This window comes from Parasteatoda tepidariorum, chromosome 9 (genome assembly GCF_043381705.1).
Source record: "Parasteatoda tepidariorum isolate YZ-2023 chromosome 9, CAS_Ptep_4.0, whole genome shotgun sequence".
In the NCBI taxonomy this organism is placed as follows: Eukaryota; Metazoa; Arthropoda; class Arachnida; order Araneae; family Theridiidae; genus Parasteatoda; species Parasteatoda tepidariorum.
In genome coordinates this window covers 24,315,680-24,336,701 of record NC_092212.1, presented here as the reverse complement: position 1 = coordinate 24,336,701, position 21,022 = coordinate 24,315,680, and the positions used below count along the sequence as shown (strand labels likewise).

Below are 21,022 nucleotides of genomic sequence, written 5' to 3'. Positions count from 1 at the left end.
TAAATAAACTCGGGACAAAACGGGTTAAGTGATAAGAAATACAGGGTGTCCCAAAAATAATGCAAAAAAAAAATAATAATAGAAGACTTAGGTTTTTAATTAAAAAGTTAAGAGTTTTTTTATATTTGTTCTATACAGTATTATAAGTATATATACAGTATTATAAGCATACAGTATTAATTATACATGGAATAGTGTATCGGGTATATATACTATTCCCACACGTACTCATTTACTGAGACTTTCAATTACAATTTTGCATAAATGTGGTTGAATTTCGTATATACAGCTTTCAATATGCTCTTTCAAGGCCTGGGTGGCTATAAATTTGTTGGCTTAAGCATTATTTTTTTCTTTCTTAGAAAAGTTATACAGCGTTATATGGTATGATCCGGATGGCCAATTTTAATTACGATAACGCAAATTACCCGCACAAAGAAAGACATAATAGTTTTTAAAATGTCGGTCAACATTGAAAACGCTTCGTTCTTTCGCATAACCCTCCACTTTTAATTATCCTGAACTATCAGCTATGTTTTTTTGTTCTTTTTGTTGGCAATGTTTCCTTGAATTTTGGAATAACCTTTGGTAAATATTAACTATTTTCTTACAAAACGTGTTTGAAACTAAAACCAGAAACATTTCTAAGTCATCAATATTACAGGAAATTATGCCGCACTGGATGGCACCAGTGGTACAATGACAAGTCCAAACTACAATTTCACCAAGCATTCTGGTACATGCCTGAACTTCTGGTACTTTCTGGAAGGCGGAAGAGAAACATTTCTGAGAGTACAAAAAACTGAAAAAGCAGCCAAAGATGATGTTATTTCCGTTTGGACGGAATATGCGGAACCCAACACAGAAGGCGAATGGATACATAGTCGAGCAACTATTAAAGATTTGGACAAAGGAGACTATCATGTAAGTGTAATGAGTTTTATGACAATTCTTTTAATTAAAAATCGTAAGAGAATATGATCATCAGTCACGTAATAAAATTGATCCGGAAAACGGTTTTTAAGTTCAATTATGGTGAAAAACAACAAGATTTTCCTGAAGGCAATAAGATATTTTGTACAGTATTTTGGTGTTATATACAGAGAAAATTTTAGCAAAATTTAAATTACCCATTTGCAAATTCTACTGAGGAACAATTTGATCTAAAAATTTCACCTTAAGAAAAATTGTGACTTTTTTTATTTAGCGCCAAGTCCTTCAATTGTGAAAATAAGGAAAATCTATAAACCTTTTCTCAATTATTATTTCTCATCACTGAATAGATAAGCAAAACAAATCATCAAGATTATTCGAATGAATCGATTCAGTGATTCGGATCACTGATTCAAATCACTTGCTGATTCAAATCATGAAATTATATATTCAAGTAATTCGTAACACTCGCTGTTGTATTAAAAATTTATCGCCTAATATGTCATAGAATGGTTTGACCACATTCGTTTGCTTTTTAACCCCTTAGGGACGGCTGATTCAGAAAAGCATTCGTACAAAATCAGGATCAGGACGTAATTAAATAAAAAACGGTAACTTAAATGTAGTCGTTTCTAAATTGACAGACTGACTTTGCTTTTACTTTAATTATTGTTAGTTTAATCATATATATAATCAATGTTAATTCGAAGTATAACTAAATAGTTTTATTTTGAACAAAGTAATCGTGAATTAAATAAATCAAACAATTATAACTCCGCCCACAAATAACTGCTAAAGAATTACTTTGATTACCAGTTTTATCTTTTTACCCTGGTTGATACGGTTTCATTCTGGCACGTATTTGTGACAGTCGGCCCGAAAGGGTTAACTTTGAGATTGGCTCTACCTCCTTGAAGGAAAGATGCGAAAGATTTTCCCACATTCTATGCCGATTTTCTTTAGATGAGCATATCTCATAGCATTATCATTAAAGCAAGATAACTTCTGTTATTTATCTCATTTTATCATCTAAAAGAAATGAAGAAAAAACTAATAATATAATTATCGATTTTTGATAAAATCATTACATGCTGGTTACCAGATTCTTTTTTTATTTTATTAATTATCATTCTTGTATATTTGTAAACGCTATCAGGTGATATGATGGATCCCTCAAATATAATTAAAAATACTGCATTATTAGTGAACAGGATTGCTTCCCACTGAGGGCAAGGGATACACAATGTTTTACGAAACTAATATTAAAATACGACAGTGAAAATAATTTATATAGACATATAAAAAGCAGATTGACACGTGGCCGTGTTCTAAAATTCCCGGTAAAAATTTTATGAAAGCTCGATTTTTTTAAAAAATCTACTGCTTTTGTTCACTATCTCTAGAAAAATATCTCAAAGATTGGAAAATATGCTTACTATAGACAAATTGAAGTAGTTGTCTTTAATAAAAAAATAATAATAAAGAAGCATTTGTTTTCAAATTGGAAAATCCTGGTTATTAATTTTAAGAGAGAGCAGAAAGTATTTATACATTTTTTACATTGTCACTACATTATATTGAATATTTTCTAAACCGAGAATCTTCCCCGCAGTCATGCATGTGAGCAGGTCTGTTTCTCATCAAACTAGAATTAGTTTCGATTTTATCAACACAATGTTAAAAATGAGAGAAAAGATCCAGGGTCAGGAAACACTTCTATACTAACTCCATGTAAACAATATTTCTTTTAGTAGAAAATGTTTTGAAAGATTTTTTGCGACAAAACATGGTACAACTTGAAAAGTGATACTAGAAGCTTTTAGAAATGGTGTCATTTTTACCCATGCAAATATTAACTTCCACTCCTCATTTAGGCCAATCCGAACTTTTCATGGGTAAAAATGACGTAATTTTAGAAAGCTTCTAGCATGACTTTTTAATTTCTCCATGTAAAATCTTCCGAAGCGTTTGCTTTTGAAAGATAGATTGCTTATTTAGAGTAATTACAGGAATGTCTCCATAATTTTGTCCTACCCTTTTATTTGGCTTTCTGTCATGTTGTTACATACATTGGATTTTTAAAGCAACTTTGTTAAACTGTTTTTTTTTGTATAAATGTCTATGAAATATAATAATATTGTGTATTATTCAAAAGCTTTTTACGTGCTTTTTCTTATCATACAAAATGTTTATGCATTTTCTTTTTAATATCTTTTCAGACACAGATTTCTATACATGAATACTCGCGATTTGCGTACTAGTTCTTTTGTGAATTCTAAAGTGGTCGTAGCGGTTCAGTAACTTCTAGAAACAGTAATGCTGTATTCGGTAAAGCCACACTTAGCACTAGGTTTACGGACGTTTCTTATATACCTATCACTACGAACACGCGTCAATTTGACGCATGAACGAATACATATAATAGCACTTACAGAGAGATACGCACTTGCTCCGGGCAGCAAATATATATTTTAAAGTGGTAGTTTATCAATTGTGATTCTTGGTTTAATAAATTCTATTTAGTAGAATTTCACCCACCACTATTTCTAAATATTTCATAGGCTTACATAATTCACCGCTTTATATTTGCAAAATTTATTTAGTAGTTATTTACCGTTATTATTAATTACTTTGGCGTGTTCGGAGCAATTGGCATATCTGCACTTAGAAAGCAATGTAATTACATGTTACAAGAAAAAAATGAAAATATGAGATACATATTTATGAAATATTCTGGTATTTTATTTTTCAATACTCGAACTAAGCAACTGAAACCTTCAAAATCTGACATCAATTGACATTCTGCGTTTGTTCTTTCTATTATTGCTTAACGGCAACAGTTGTTTATAACTTAGTTCATTTGAGATAACGATATCGGATAACTCAAAATTTTGTCTAAATTACGATAGCGTCAAATTGACGCATATCCGTAGAGATAGGTATACCACAAAGAGAATTTCAATATTTCACCGCTTTTGAAGAAAATAGACTTCAATATATATTTACCTCCATCAATGGATAAAAGTCATTACAAGACATTAAATAAAAATGCAAACGGGTTTTGTAATTTTCTTTATAAAATTCGAAATACCTCAAAATGACGCGTCCCGTAAACCTAATGTTAATGAGCTGACAATTCAATGTTGGTATAAAAAATTTAAAGATGGGGATAAAAGTCTTGAAAATGAACCACGTGGAAGGCCAGAGTCGAAGCTTAATGACACTCCATTAACCCTCCAAGTGGCGCTTGCTTGAAATAGTTTTACTCTTAAAAAGGACAGCTCTTTTATATAGTAAACAAGTCATTTATATCAAAATAAGAAGATTGAAGATTTTAAGATGACTGTTCTTTTTATTCAAAAACGAAAAAAAGAATGGTGACACAAGTGTTTCATTATTAAAATTTACTTTGCAGAAACAAGATAATATTTACTACTATAATTTATATTTATTACAAAAATGTATATCTGAACCTAAAGTCAAAGCATTTTTTAAGAGTTAATATGGTAAATAGCAGAAAGAAACATCCACTTGGAGCAAGCAAATATGAACTACCACTTTTTCGCATTTGGGGCTTTTCATAAGTAGACCACTTTTTTTGGGATCAAGCATTCACGGGTTAGAACATACCCGAGTCAAAATTTTTGATAGTTTTCCATTTATGGACCAATATAATTTTGATGGTAGCCATCAATAATTCAATTTTGAACTATTGTATTTTTGATAATAACCAACATAAGTAACCATCACCTCAATGTTGGAATTCGGACTGATTTATGATGGTCCAACTTAAGAATAGCAATTTGTTTCGATGGTTTGTTCATGTTGAGTTCTCAGTAATTTCCATCATAGTTTCTTAGAAATCAAATGATTTTTGATCCATGAGAATCAAACTTCTCTAGATGGTTAACCATCATAGTATTAAAGAAGCATTTTCCATCATGGAAAGGTGGAAGTTTGTTGGCATATCAAACCATGGACGCATAATAGAAAATGCTGGATGATGGTGACAATCAAATTATGTTGGACCATTATGAATCGCACTAGAAACAAAATATTTTGATGGAACCATCCGCTTTGTAAAGAAATATTTTCTAGTGGTAACGAAATTTAAGTTATTTTCAGTTTTGAATTTTTCATTATGAGTAATTTTTACAGCATTACATATCAAAATTTCAAGGCATCAAATGAAATGTAGCTTTATTTCAGTTATTTCGCGGTGAAGTTTATAAAGAGTTGGTGTAATTATGCTTATTCTACAAGTTTTACTACGAGTATTTAATTCACTTCTAATTTAATAAAACTTTTGAAGAAAGTGGAGCAGTTGGCATCCCGTCATAAACTTAATTACCATTCGAAGCTATTTTCCCGAAAAGTGTAGAAAATTAGCAACCCTGTATAGAAGACAGAATTTTTTTCATGCAAAATGAACCATCTTTATGAAGCACTTATGCTACCAGTTTTTTTTCTTTCATGAAAGAAGGAACCACTCGTTTAAGCCATGGCTGAAAGCCCTTAAATAGCAAGACGGAAAAGAGAAAAGACTGGTATGTAAGACATTTCATTCCAGCATTTTTTTCGAAAAAAATAAAATATCTGTAACTACCAAGATTTCTTTTATAATTTTAGCATATATATAAAACTGCTTCTAATTAAGGACAAAGTAGATATTGCTGATTAATTTATAAAAAGAATAGGTAAACTCCTCCCAAAAAACTAGCTATAACTGAAAAGGTTTTACTACCAGCCTTTCCTCTTTTCCGTCTCGCTTTCACCCCTGGTTTAAGCACTAGACTTATTCTATTAGCACTACCTTTTCGGGACGGGTGAGTCATGTGTTCGTACGGAATCAGAATGGAAAAAAATAAAAAGCGGAAGTCTTAATTTAGACAAGGCTTATTTTTTTATAATTTAACAGTCTTATTTTTGCTTTCAGTTTAATTCTAACATATCTAATTAATAATAGTTCAAAGTGTAACTATATAATTCTAATTTTGAATTAAGTAGTGATATATTAAGTAAATTAAACTTTTATTACTCTTCCCCCCAAATAAACTGATATCGAAATATTTTGACTACTAGATTTATTTATTTTTTACCCTGATTGCCGCTACCCTGAGAATGCATGTATGACTCACCACCTCGAAGAGGTAAATGGGCTAAATACACAAATTACCTACCTACTTTTCATATTGATTTCTAACTATAGGTGAGATAGGAGTACGAAACAGGCATGGGGAAATTTCCTTATTTATGTTAATAAATTACAAGTAGCAAAGGTATATTCTCTTAAGATGAGCAGATTTCTAAACTATGCAATGAGAACCAATCAGCATAGCGTGCTCAAAAACGTTTACGATTTGAGGACACCCATATAGTTATGGGAAATATTAATATGTCCAGCAAAGAATTATTTTAATTCATTACAAATGGCAGGTACTGAATCATCTTGTATTTCATTACCGAACAATTTTGATCTATGATATGATATTTTACAGTTGATTAACACTTCAAGTCCAGTTGATTTAAATTCGGAACTAAAAGGAAACAGCCAAATTAAAAATTCTGGTAGTAAGTTTTTGATTAAAAAAGTATGTATGTTGACCCTATGTTAACCCATAGGGTTAACATATGTAGAATAAATAAGCACATGACTTTAAAAACCTGTCTGAAGTTATTTTCCGACGATGGGATAAATTTAGCATGATATTTTATTTTTTTATTTTTGTTTGTATTCTCTGTAAGATAAAACAATCTTGATTAAAAAACGCATGAGCACTTCTGATTTTTTGATATTTCACTGCCTATAAAAGAAGATGAGATGTTTTCGATGAAATTCACAGATATTATAGGACGTGCTAAGATTTGAGGATATTTAATGTTATCAAATAGGCTGAAAGTTTTTGAGAACAATTTTTGAAACTCGAGGACTGTCTTCAATATTTGAGCTCCTGCTCATCTTTTATTCTCTTCTCTTATGTTCTGCCCGGGTTTGATGACTAAAGTTTTAGCTAAATCTTTATACAAAGATCATTTATAATATTTTTTTTTAGATTATTATGTATGCAGAGAAAACGAAAGGCACTTACGTTGCTGTGGATGATTTGGCTGTCGAAGACGAAACCTGCCCTGCTTACGGAAGTTGCAATTTTGAAAAGGACTTTTGCACTTGGAGAAACTTACCACAACCCATCAGTACCGGTCTTCAATGGATTAGAAATTCTGGCAGCACTCCAAATAAGGGTACTGGTCCATCGTTTGACCACACGACAGGAACTGCTGAAGGTGAGATTTTGCTAATAAGAAATGGTTTCCAGAAAAAAAACTCATGGAATAACAATGTATTTCATGTTTCAAGAATATTAGAAAAATCTGTAAATTTTTTTTACCCAATAAGCTTTTAAAATACTATCCAAATAAAATCACATAATTATTTACTATTTCATTTTTTCAGGGTGGTATATTTATATTGATGGAAATTTTGGATACGTTGGACAAACAGCAGTACTGGAAAGCGAAAATATGCATTTCTCTCCGAATGCCTGCTTCAGATTTTGGTATCACATGTACGGAGAAGGTAAAAAACATTTTTTTAGGAATGATTGAGATAGAGTTTTATAGAAAACTTGCATTTGTTTTTAACAATGTTTTTCGTATCTTGTTGTTCTTGTACAGAAAATATGAATCTGCTACTTAAGAAAACTTTAAATGAGATGTCACATTAAAATTAATGCAAAAATTTTGACTTATGACTATTTTTGACTAACTTGACTATAAACTATTTATGACTTATTTTTCAATTGAGAAAGGAGAGCAAAAGATATTTGATATGAAAATACTTTATACAAAAGATAAAAATGTAAGATGCCATATTGAACCGTAAACGAAATTTGCATTTCTCTTTTACTGTACATTTCAAGCTTTGATATTATCTATAAAGAAAGAGTAAATATATTACTTTGAATGTCTTTACGTTCAGACATGTTATCGAAATAAAAGCGAGTATAAACAAATGCGAGCAATGAAAAAATTGCCAATTTAGCCTGCTAAATAAGAAACATTGCTAATCGGTAAGAATAATAACACATAATATTAGTATAAGTTAGCACAACACAACTAAATTAATCATTTTCATAAAAATTTAATTATATATATACAGGGTTATTCATAATTCCCTCCGGGGTTTCGAAGCGTTATAGTAAAAAAACGAAGACGAATATAGCAAAAAAGAACATATGAAANATATATATATTCCATGCTACTTAATTATAAGTGTGTGTTTGATCATAGACAAGCACCATAAAATCCATGCATAATGATGTAAAAATAATAAATAATTATCTTAATTTTTCCTTGTTGTAGGAACTGGTTCTTTGCAATTAGCATATGTGAATCAAAATAATAGTAAAGCACAGTATGAGTTGACAATATCAGGAAGCCAAGGAAGAAACTGGTATCCGGTGAAGAGATTGGTGAAAAATTTACCCGATGTATACAGGGTAAGTTTGGTATAACAGAGTAGCCACAACCGGGCAAAATTTAAACAGTGGTGATAACTCTTTAACGAGGCTGCTAGAAGTTTAAAAGAAGTTAATGTCATTTTAATTTTAGAAATTAAGTTGGTTAGTTTCACAAATATATTTTAATATGCTATAATAAAAAAATTTTAATTTAATATATTATAAAATATATTTATTTATTTCAATATACTATATAGTATATTTAAAACCCACCAGTCTGTGTTGGGGTCAGAGAACTGGCCTTGCATCAGAAAGGTTCTGAGTTCAAATCCCTGGCAAGGCATGGATTTTCTTTCCTTCTCTGTACTATCTGTCCTTATTGTGAGCGCAACGTTGGCCCACCTAATATGGTGCCCCTGAAAGAGTGGCCGAGAGTGGACAGCCCTTCGTATGGCGAAAGTTCATTCTCCAAATGGGCATTGGGAAATATATATATATTTATTTAAAAATATAAAGGAATTAGTAAAAATTCAATTTATTTCTTTAATCATTCTCTACCAATTTTTAAATTTTTACCAGTTGTGGTACCCTTTATGAGAATTCATATTTCAATATTTTCTTAATTAAATGAGTTCTTTTAATGAATTGCTCAATTTATATAAATGATCGGGTTTTTACGAACTAATTGCCAATCTTAATGATTCAATAGGGTAATCTCAAATATAACGTTATCAAATTAATTGGGTTACTAAATCGTACACAAAAACGTACTTTCTCGAGAAAAAAAACCTACTTTTTTTCGACTTATTCTCATTTTTGATAATCAGAACAGGAATGTATACAATAGGATACAATGGGAACAGTAGGATACAATAGGATAGGATATACGATAGGAGATAGGAATGTATAGAATGCTCTAAATAAAAAAAAATTTAAAGTCATTTTAAGTAAAATTTGCTTGAAGAATCCATTTTACTCTAAACGTTTATCCTCTTGATTAAAAAGGGTGGCTTCTAGTTTGATTATAAATTAGTGCTAACAATTAATTAAGTTACTTACTTTATCGGAATAAATATACCTTTTTTCCGACTAATTTTGATTTTTGATCATTATTAACTGGGGTTAACCGCGCTGTAATTTTGCCAAGAAAGCCTCTTATTCAGAGGGATACATTTGTATGATTCGGTATTTGTCACCGTTTTTTAAAAGTTTTCTCCTGTGAACATGCAATAGAAAAGCTATTTAATCATCAAATCACTGAAGTATAATTTCTTAAAAATTACACAGGGAAATTTTCTATTCTTGTTTTTTGTTGCATGAGATTTTTGATCTGATCTTAGATACTTTTGCTGCGCTGATTTAAACTCTGCAATCGGTTCACTCGAGTGAATACTAGGTGCCCCCACTTCTCCGTAACGTAGAGAGTGGTAGAAAGAAGGCAATAATACATGTCACTAAAGTCGAGTGCCTTTTGTCTATAAGTGTTATTTTCAAAGGAGCAAAAACGTGTATATGCATGCATATCAACTTATACGTTCTTTATAAAGTTTTGTATTCAGACAAAAATGAACTAAACTTAAAAACAACATTTTGAAAAATAGTATGCATCTTTTTGAGCAAAGTTTATTTCAGATTTGAAATCTCAACACCCGATTTTGATAAAATCAAGTATTTGTATTAATGCAACAACAACAAAAAATCTCCACAGTTATTATTCCGGCCCGTATGCTGGTCAAGGAGTTGACCTCTTACCAAGAACAAAGAATAATGTGAGAAGAAGTCTAACTTCTTCGATACGTAGCTGGGACCTGCTATAGGTCCTTCTGTATGACAAGAAAAGCCCCAAAGGTTTTTGAGCCGACTCGTGCGCACATCGTTCATCCATGGTAGCGTCTCTAAACTTGTTTAAACAACACATTTTTCTCCATCTTTAAAGTGACTGTCCCGATATCTATTTAAATTATACTAACTAGCAAACTCCCTGCCATTGCAGTGCATGTTGGACCTTGGCCTCACTACCAATTTTCCTCCAAAGTCGCCTGTCTCTAGCTCTTTGTTTCCAGTTTCGGACTTTTAGAGTAGTAAGGTTTTTCTCCGACTTGTCCAACCATCTTTCGGCCGGCCTTCCTCTTTACCTTTAGTCCTGTCACTGTCCCTTCAATATTTCTTAGTGCCTCTGTTTTCCTCCATTCTCTCAAAAAGTCCTAGTCATTGAATTCTCTTTGACCTATACTAAATTATACACCTATGTTAAAATAATAAGTTACATATTTTTTTAATAAATTCGTCACGAGTAAATATTTTCCTTGTTTAATAAGTAAGCCTTTTACAAAACCATATTTATGTCTGTAAAGAGCAAAATCACGAGCGGAGGGGAACGGGGTTGCTTATGGAGTGAGGAGGGAGGTTGTTTTCCTAGCAATACTTCCACACCTCGATGAAGTCAACCGGTGCCTCCAGAACAGGTTTACATGGGGACTTATGAGAGCTGATCTTCTTCTCACTTATACATTCTTTACTATGAAGGTCCCAGGTTTTAATCCGGCTTCAGGCATGGATGCAATTTCTCTCTCTGTTCTATCAGTTCTTTTTCGTGTTGTTGGGGTGACGCTGATACACTTATAGGGTGCCCTCGAAAAAGAGATCAGCAATATGGTGGACATTGGAAGTAGAAATTATTCGTATAGGGCTTCTATTTATATTCGTTATAAATTATGATGAATAATTTACTGAATAAAAAAGTGAATGATGAATTAAAAAAAATTCAATAAAAAATATTACTTATAGATTAGATTCCTTGGAATAAAAGGTGATGGTGGTGACATTGCTTTGGATGACATCTCCGTTCAACCTGATACATGTGATGACGTTATCACTACTACGCCTGAACCAACTAAATTTCGTAAGTTATGACTTTAACCATCTTATCAAAGGACAAACAAAAATTATTGATTACTACTGATATATTTATAAATTAAATTTATATACTAAACAAATTCGAGTAACATCCATATCTTTACATATTAAACCCTTTGAAGCATATCAGCCATTTCAGAATGTAAAAATGAAGAATTTAACTGGGTTTGTTCATAAATTTCTATTACTGGGAATGGATTTGTGTGGTTTGGAACCCTGAACCCTGTATTTTTATGAAAGTGTTTTTAAGCGCGACACTAAATATGATGAAAAAAAATTTTATCTGTTTTCTTAGAAAAAGTAATGATTTTAGTATTTAAATGAACATTTTTCCGTCATATTTACAGTCAACTTTTTAACTATAGAAGTTTCTTGGAGACCAGTCCCAAAGCAAATTACAGAATGTTATTCCGACTTATAATTTGTGCTTTCTTTATTTCTTTTCAACCATACAATTCATTTGTAAGAAAATATGCAATAATACAAATTTTTGCAGTTTAGCTTACCAATCAATAAGTAACATTTGACCATTTCAGATATTTTCTTTAAGCAGCTAAGCATCCTTATTACATCTTTTAATAGAAATTAGGTTTTGTATTTGAAGTATTTCACATGTTCTGGCGAACTTTCACATATGAAGGACCAGGATCAATAAAGTTATAAGCAATGATTTTTCCCTTAAGTGAGATTTTTACATCCAGTTTTTCCTTAGCATTATATCTAGATATTTACAGGGCAATTTACTGGAATTTACACCGGATAACATTACAATAAGCGGAAACTTTTCTACAAATAAATTGTGTTTTTCTTCAAACTTGTCTCCGGAACAAATTGTAAATGCGACTTATCATTATAATTCCTCTAATCTCTTCATACACGTCAATCTAAAAGAATTTTTCTTATCCCACATAATGAGATTATAACCGATCTGGACATAATGAGATTATGACCGAACTAGAGATTATGACCGATGTGTTTTTCCAGTTTTCAATGTATTATGACAATCATCGTAATTAAGACCTGACCAATTTCCAGCTCCAACCGTATGGGATTGTGACTTCGAAACCGGTGACTTCTGTAGTTGGGAACAAGGTAACTCATGGATAGTTCAAGATGGGAGAAAAGCATTCTTGAAGAAAATGGGACCGGTTTACGATCATACCAAAGGAAACGCTTTAGGTAATTACAATTTTTGATAGTTAAAAGCAGTGATAAACTGAATTCATAAATGTTTCTTAGTTACCTTTCAATATTGTGTTTTTTAAACTCATATTTTTAGGTCGATATGCGTATTATCATCCTATAAACAACACAGATAATGAGTTGGTGAGTAAGTTGATGGATGTGGCCGATTATGATTACTGCTTTAAGTTTTGGTTTTATATGCACAGCCCAGTTCCTGTTACTCTAAATATATATCTTCTTAAGGGTAAGTTTAATTTAGCTTTAAATTTTATTGCTTTGTCACCATTGGGAAATTGCCTACCCAAATGTTCAGAGTATTCAAGGCAGTAACGTTTGAAATATATCTATTTATTCAAACTAATTCATAAAGTGCTTAACTTTTTCTTTAAAGTCTATAATTAGAGTGGTTACAGTTCTGTGATAATGGATCGCAGGTAATTAAAGGATATTTTCTTATCAGTATTCGACTCTAAGCCAGTCACCAAGTTTTGACAACAGTGGGCAGTATTAAGTGTGAAATTGAAAAATTACAGAAAGAGACTAATTCGTAGATGCAGAAGTGTAAACCCATAATTGACATCTAAGTTTTAACTGTTTGGAACTACAAGGAACCAGGGAGTGGCGTAAATAGGTGCCAGCATGGGAATGTTCTGATTAATTTGTGTCTATGAACTAAATCTGCCTTCGCAACAACATAGTTTTTAATGTAAATATATTTATAATTATATTTATAAATATATTTATTAATATGCCATGTAACACTTAGATATTCAGTTATATTTTTTCTTGAAATAAGTAAATTATAGAAATAAATATGCATATTAATTTTTAGAAATTTTTCTTTTAATCTCCTTTTATCCGTTGGTAACGATAATGTAATTTTACTAAAAAACGTCGTAGCTGCATGAAATAAAATGTGTTTCTCACACAGTGTAAAATATCATTATTTATTTGCATTTGTACAATATACCAGCTGCTAGGTATTCCGATAAATAAACCAAGAGCAAAAGAGCATAGAAATGTAAAAATTATTGCGTTCTGCTTCAAAAACAAGATCATTTATTTCGCTAAAGTTTCAACTAAGTTACATAGTTTGCTAACAGATGGCGTTTCTAATTTAGATAAACTGCAAAGCATTGTTTTTAAAATAATCACTACTTAAAGCAACAACAGGACACAGTCCAAGCGCAAAATTAACTGACACTATTGTAAATATATTAATTGAAATGATAAAATATACAACAGAAAACTTTTTTTAAAAGAAAAAAATACAAGAAACTGCACTACCACTTGAGGAATTTTGTAACTAATAATAAAACTTAAGGACAATAATAGAATAATTTAATAATTAAATAAATTAACCGATTCCCTTAGCAGAACATAGCAAATCGTGTATTTTTATCACCTTCCGTTTATATTTAAACGACTTTTCAAAAAGTCAGTCATTTTTGATCACATTTTTGGTGAAAAATTTTAACATTAATGAGCCAAATGCACCTAATTTAGGTGAAAAACTTGAAGGACCTTTATGGGTAAAGAAATCGAGCTCTGATGCCAAATGGAATTATGGTTCATATTCCTTAGAAAAATCATTCAACTCATCCATTGTTTTCAAAGCGTCTATGGAAAAACAAAGAACTGGAGACATCGCTTTAGATGATTTTTCAATCAATGTTGGAAGTTGTCCGATCATTAGTAAGTATTGACTAACACAAATTGTGCAACAATGATGACATTAAACAAAAATTAATTAGTTGAGATAATTATGAGTTAAAATACTGCTGACTGATTATTTTACTTATTTTGTTATAACTTATTATTAATTTATTTATTTTTTGCGTTCCGTAATGTAGAAGTACAAAGGGCGATTGAAAAGTACGATGAAATCGAATGGTTTGGGGAAGTATATGGATGAGCCACCTTTTCCAATTATCTAGAGAGTGTTTTTTTTTCTGAAAAGCACCACGATTTTCATGTAAACAATGAGATGTTTCTTTGTATTGTGCTAACATCTAGAGCGAGTACTGAAAGGTAACTATCTAGGAATATCTAGGAAACCCTAAGGACATTTCGATGTAAAAATAAAAACTATCAACTTTCTCAAAGTGTGGCTTATCCCCAATCTTTTTAAATGTATGCTTATTCGTTGTAATTTCAACCTTAAAGTAGCAATCTTCAAGCATAGTTTGGTTTTTAAGGCAAGATTACTGGGTCATAGTAGCCTAGTGGTTAGAAAATCAGATTTCGATCCGAAAGAGACTTAACTCCACTGAGACCCACCGAGTACATGCGATATACGTGCTTGCAAAATCTGCGGAATCGAAAGTCGTGTGGTCAATCGCTCAGCCATACCATGAGTACAAGGATCTAGAGAAAAATTTTCTTTCCTTTCAGATCTATGTCTAAATTGAGGACAAAGCCTCACTAATGAGTGCTGTTGCTATCCATCCGTGAGGTACTCATCAAACGAGAAACGCATATCCTGATTTAAGTCGCAAGAGACTAATGGCTCGCAAGCTTGGCATGTCCAAGTGTCATTAGAAACAACAAGATTACTAACTGTTTATTTAGCTTCCGTAATTTATTATTTGTTTTAAAAGCACTTTTAAATTTATGTAATAATAGTGTTGTTGTTGTTGCACGCCCCCATTGGCCAGCAGTGCTAAATGGCGGTCCATAAAGGTCCATGACGTTATAAACCCTCAAAAAATCCAACACCGTCAATGGATCATCTGCTAAATCCTGCTTTGAGAGCCCCAGGCATGCGAGGATGGGGTGAGGCGAAGCCTGCTCTGAAGAACAGTTGGTACAAATTTCAAAGTTCTTGGATTCTTCCGAAAATTTCATTGATTTAAGGTGACCACTTCGAAAGCGGGCAAGAAGCGCTTGTTCCTGTCTATAAAACCTTGGGCCAGGGAGCCTCCAGGTCGAGAACACTGATACCATGTGTGAGCTTTTACATTCTTTTATTTCCACAGACATACACAGACGAACGATAAACAAAAACATTAATAATAAGAAAAAGTCGTTTGGTTTCCTAGCAGCCAGCTGGAGTTGCAGTTATTATATCGGCAGACGATTTAAAACAATTATTAAAACTAACTGTTTATTGATGACGGAACACCATGGATGCTTTGAGGGGACACTCCAAGCGATCTTATTTTTGTGTTTTATTTTTTAGAAAATTTCCAAAAAGGTGAGGGGTACCGACGGCACAGAGGACCAGCTTTAGCCAAAGTGTCCGCAATCTCGTTACCTTCAAGATCGACGTGTGAAGGGATCCACTGCATAACAGCAACATAAGAATAAAATAAGAAATAGTGTAAATGTTTCTGATGTTACTGTTGATACATTAATTTGTTTAGTAATGTTGATACATGCGTCGATAACCTATGTGATATTCAATGAGTTTTGACACCGACTTGGGTTTGGATTAAGTGCGAGAAGGCGAGATATCGTACCAGAGTTTGGAAACCACTGGTCTACCCTATATGACTGTGTCATTTAAATATTTGACCGTTTAATATTTAACAGTTAACATGTTTTATGAATTTTTACTTAATTAAATTTTAGAAGGGCAACCGTGTGATTTTGAGTCGGCAGACCTCTGCGGCTTCAAGACTCAATCAAATGATAAGATCTTCTGGGAGAGACAGCAAGCAAAGAGTGTGTTAAACTTGAAGAATGGACCTCAAATCGATAAGACTTACGGAACCAATGAAGGTATTAAACAATAATTTTAATTAATCGATTTTGAGTTCTAATTTTGAATATTGGTATATAAAAAGAGGAGCCAACTATTACGATTTATCCTTAATTTTTAAGATTTTATAATTAAAATTATGGTTGAGTAATAAAAATTACAGTCTTTGAGAATTTCCGTAATAATCTGCTTAAAATAATATTTTTCCATTTACGTAGAGTTATGAAATTTCGTTGTTTGCTACTGATCTGAGAAAAAAAATTTCTCTTCCTTAAAACATTAAATACAAAACAAAAATGATTTTATAGAAACAAGTCATATATAAAAGCAAAGAAATATCATATTTTCCNGCCAACTATTACGATTTCTCCTTAATGTTTAAGATTTTATAATTAAAATTATGGTTGAGTAATAAAAATCCGTAATAATCTGCTTAAAATAATATTTTTCCATTTACGTAGAGTTATGAAATTTCATTGTTTGCTACCAGTCTGAGAAAAAAAATTTCTACTCTTTAAAAAATTCTTAAAACATTAAATACAAAACAAAAACGATTTTATGGAAACAAGTTATATATAAAAGCAAAGAAATATCATATTTTCCCCTTCCAAGAATATATGACGAAACTTAATCTTCTCTTCTTATAGAAAAGCAACAGAACATAATAAATTCTGGTTTTTAAACTAATAGTTCTTATTACCACACATTTAGTAAAAAATTCGAACTAAAAAAGGAATTTAACCGAATTAATGATTATTATACCATGCTCCAAAATATCATAGTAAAATTATCAAATTTTATCACTTATTATAAAATCATATTTTATTGTTAATATTACCAAAGCATATCGGTAAAAATTACAGTGCTTTTTAGTACCTCCATAGAGCCAGAAAGACGGAGATTTTAATCACATTCTAATACTTTTGACCATCCTTTTTTTTTCTGTGTATGATTTTTAATTTAGTATCTTTTTTCGAATGTTAATATTTTTTACTTAATAGTAAATTCATGCATAATTTTATTAATTTCATACATCTATATAGAATTAAGTAATATATACATCACAAAATTGCTCTAATTTGAATTTCGTTAACGTTAACTGTATAAATTTCTGTGTTATCGTACTTTTAATAACTGATATCTAGTTTGGAAAGTTGACATCTCTGGATCTATCATTTCCATTATTCAGAATATATATTTTTTTATTTGATCTTTCTGTTTGGGAGAGAGTAAACAGCATTGTTATTATTTATAGGTCACTACATGCTAATAAGACCATCGAACACTGCTAGAATAGCTAAGAACAACAAGGCTTGGCTTATAATACCAAATGTGCCAAACACTGGTATTTACAGCAGCTGTGTTCAGTTTTGGTTTCAGTTATCAGGCAGTGATGTTCGCTCCTTGAACATTTACAAACGAGCTGTTGGAGCCGGCATACCTCAATCTGCGTTATGGAGCTATGGTTTTAAACATGGCAGCAATGCCTGGAGAATGGGACAAAGAACAATCGACGCTCAGTATGTACATGAGGTAAGAATAATACCACGATTCCTTGCATATCCATCGATCTGAGATTTTCAGTGAAAATGACATTAAAGCAGCGTACTATAAATTTGATTTCTGAATCTTTATTTCGCATCTAATTTATTCTTATGCCTTTCTCCCTAGTGAATTCTATAGCTTCATCTGTTAAATTACATTTTTTTCTTTCAAATGTTCACTTAAAATGATATTTTCAGCTCCGTTATACATATATATAAATATTTTCTTTAAAAATTTTACCTTTATTCCTTTTTTTACTTTTATTTTTTGATTTTATTCTTTGCTTTTATTCAATATTAGTGGTGGTTCGGTGGGAATACGTCTCCCTCAACAAGAAGTCCTCCTCAATATTTTAGAGATATTAAAACATTTTTGAACTATCATCAATTTTAATTCCTTAAAGTTAAAATCAAGAAGGAGATTTTTAAAAAAAATAATTAACCTTTATTAAGGTACTTAGCACATTTAACAAATTTTTCCCTGATGTGTGAAATTCCAAAAACTATTGTAACTGTGCAATTGAATTCCATCCCCCTAAAAAAATTAGTCTCCTACGACGCCCATAAGGAAAATACATGAAGTAGTCTCTTTATTCATTCTTTATTCATTCTTTATTCATTTAGTCTCTTGATAATGACAAAATATTTTAATTCTAAAATATACACTACTCCATAGTTCGTAGTTTACAAGTCGATTAATCAGAACAATACTTTCAAAATAAAAAAATTTAAAAAACTGTTTGAAGACAATTGTTTAGAATTTCTCATGAATACTGCATTTTACATTTTTAAAATAAGAATATTGTATGGGTTTTTTTTCCTGCAAATATTTATATACAAGTCCTTTAAATTTTTATTATTTCCTGAATTCAGGGATATATAAATCCTCTGAGAAGCAAAAAAATCATTAAGCACCTTTGTCACTGCCTTTTATATTTAAAACAGCGTCCTCATGACTTATTAGTACTCACTAGCTCCATCTATTAGAATAGGTGTGATTCATTCTATTGACCTCTTTTTTCAAAAAGTTAATATTTTTAAAAATATCATCGATTATATAAAGTTTTTCACTTTGTATATACTTATTTCGTAGATAGTTTTTGAAGCAACAATGGACAGGGGTGTCAATGGATTTGTGGCCCTAGATGATGTCGTCATCAGAGACAGAGCATGCCCTCCTCCTGGTTCCTGTGACTTCGAGTACGATTTGTGTTCATGGCAAAATGCTGAATCAGATGTAGACCTCAAGTGGATGAGAAATACTGGTCCAACACCGACAGCAAACACAGGTCCAAATGGCGACCATACTCTCGAAACAGGTAAATAATGAAATATTTATGAACTTGTTCCATTTTATGTCTGCTTACGAGATGAAAAGAAGCAACTTTGGTCAAATTTTAAAACCAAATATTTTAATCTCAATTTATATTAGATTATGATATTAAGATATGCTTTTTTTAGATATATTTTTTATCTCTAAAGAACTTAATTATAGGTCATAAAAGTTCGTTGGAAGTAAAAAATGAATTTTTCAATGGGATTTTTTTTCCAGAACGTAGAATCACGGGCAATCAAAGATGCAAGGTGCGTTTTTATGGCTATTTTACAGCATAAGAATCTTCCCCTATATTCTGTATAACGTAGTCTTCCATTCTACGTATCATCTTGTGATTGTGGTTAAAAAAAATCCTTATTTGAAGAATGGGATAAAATATTAGCATGTGAGTTGTGGGCTTTAGCAGAAAATTTTGCTTCTTACTTATAGCTTTGTATTATATTCACATGAAGACAGATCAAAAATCTATAAATTTGTTACATATCAATGCGTTTACACGTATCCAAGTTGTTTTCTTTTCCCTGTAATATCTAATGAAATTATTAGTTAACTCAACTTATATATTTTATAGGTTACTATGTTTACCTCCAAGGAGACAATCCTGAGAAGAAACGAAATCTTGTCGGTATTTTACAGTCGGAGTTTTTCAGTGCATCAAGAGACAGGTGTTTAATATTTTGGGCACATATGAGTGGTGCAGAAATGGGATCTCTCTCTGTAAAGTTATCGTATTATGATAATGATCATGTTCAAAGCCTCAACAAACAATCGTGGAATACTGAGGGTGATCAGGGAGAAAATTGGTTTTATCGACAAATTACTATAAATGCCGAAGACTTTGAAAAATATGACGAATATCAAATTGTGCTTGTTGGCAGAACTAAAGGAGTATTGAGTGACATAGCATTAGATGACATCGAAGTAAACAATGGACAATGTTATAAAATTCCAGACGAGGCCTTTGATTGCAAGAATGGGCAACATGTCAATTCTAGCAAAGTTTGCGATTTCAGCAAGGACTGTACTAATGGTGAGGATGAAGCAAATTGTGGTGAATGCGATTTTGAACATGGTGATTGTGGTTGGCGGGATATAACCACTCCACCATACAAAAAATGGTTAAGAGTGCCAGGTAATGATGGTTTTAAAGACTATGGGCCAGGTTATGACCACACTTTTAATTCTTCCTCTGGATCTTTCATGCTAGTCGACACTCGACCTGATTACAGCTGGCATTCTTCGATTTTGCAAAGCTTTACTGAAAAGTTCAAGATGGCTTATGCCTCTTGCACGATGGTCTTTTACTATCTTCATAGACTTAAGTCTAAAGCTGGAATACGTGTGCAAAAAAGAATTGGTGCATCTGCTGTTGGAACTGTATGGGAACGCGTAGGAATTCTAGATAGCGGTTGGCAAAAGGGAATCGCATATTTAGGAACTTCTGAGAAGCCTTTTGTAATAGAAATTATTCATCAAAGCTCCTATGAACAGACTTATGTAGCTGTAGATGATATTACTTTTCAGAACTGCAATTTACCAGAAAAGGTAGAAAAGTGTGAAATTGATGAATTCAGGTGCCGCAATGACGTGTGTATCTCAAATTCTTTCTTGTGTGACTATACTGATGATTGTGGAGATGGCTCGGATGAAGATTCCAAAATCTGTGTTCGATTTCCAAGACCATGTACGTTTGAGGCAGGCAGTGACTGTGAATGGACTGTAAAGGGTTATGGAAAGTAAGAATATTGACAATAATTATAATTGCATTTTTGTTTCCTTTAAATTATCTAAACTCTATAAAGGAACTGAAAATTTAAATAATTTAATGACAAGACTTAGTTTTAAATATAAAATAATCATAATTCATAAATATTGATATCAGTTTACATTTTCATACAGGTTCTCCTCTGCGTATTATTGAAAGAATAAATTTACAATAAAATGA

General features: G+C 31.6%; 1 protein-coding gene across 1 annotated transcript in view; it reads left to right on the top strand.

The window, feature by feature from the left end:
* The window catches only part of LOC107438594 (MAM and LDL-receptor class A domain-containing protein 1), a 184,169-nt gene that overhangs the window by 91,648 nt on the left and 71,499 nt on the right, over positions 1-21,022 (top strand). The window contains exons 32-43 of the mRNA XM_071185593.1: positions 665-924; positions 6,987-7,218; positions 7,388-7,510; positions 8,296-8,432; positions 11,181-11,295; positions 12,345-12,488; positions 12,589-12,738; positions 14,001-14,189; positions 16,068-16,217; positions 17,453-17,730; positions 18,835-19,060; positions 19,649-20,813. Of these exons, the coding sequence (XP_071041694.1) occupies positions 665-924; positions 6,987-7,218; positions 7,388-7,510; positions 8,296-8,432; positions 11,181-11,295; positions 12,345-12,488; positions 12,589-12,738; positions 14,001-14,189; positions 16,068-16,217; positions 17,453-17,730; positions 18,835-19,060; positions 19,649-20,813 (3,169 nt within the window). The remainder of the gene's footprint in view (positions 1-664; positions 925-6,986; positions 7,219-7,387; positions 7,511-8,295; positions 8,433-11,180; positions 11,296-12,344; positions 12,489-12,588; positions 12,739-14,000; positions 14,190-16,067; positions 16,218-17,452; positions 17,731-18,834; positions 19,061-19,648; positions 20,814-21,022) is intronic.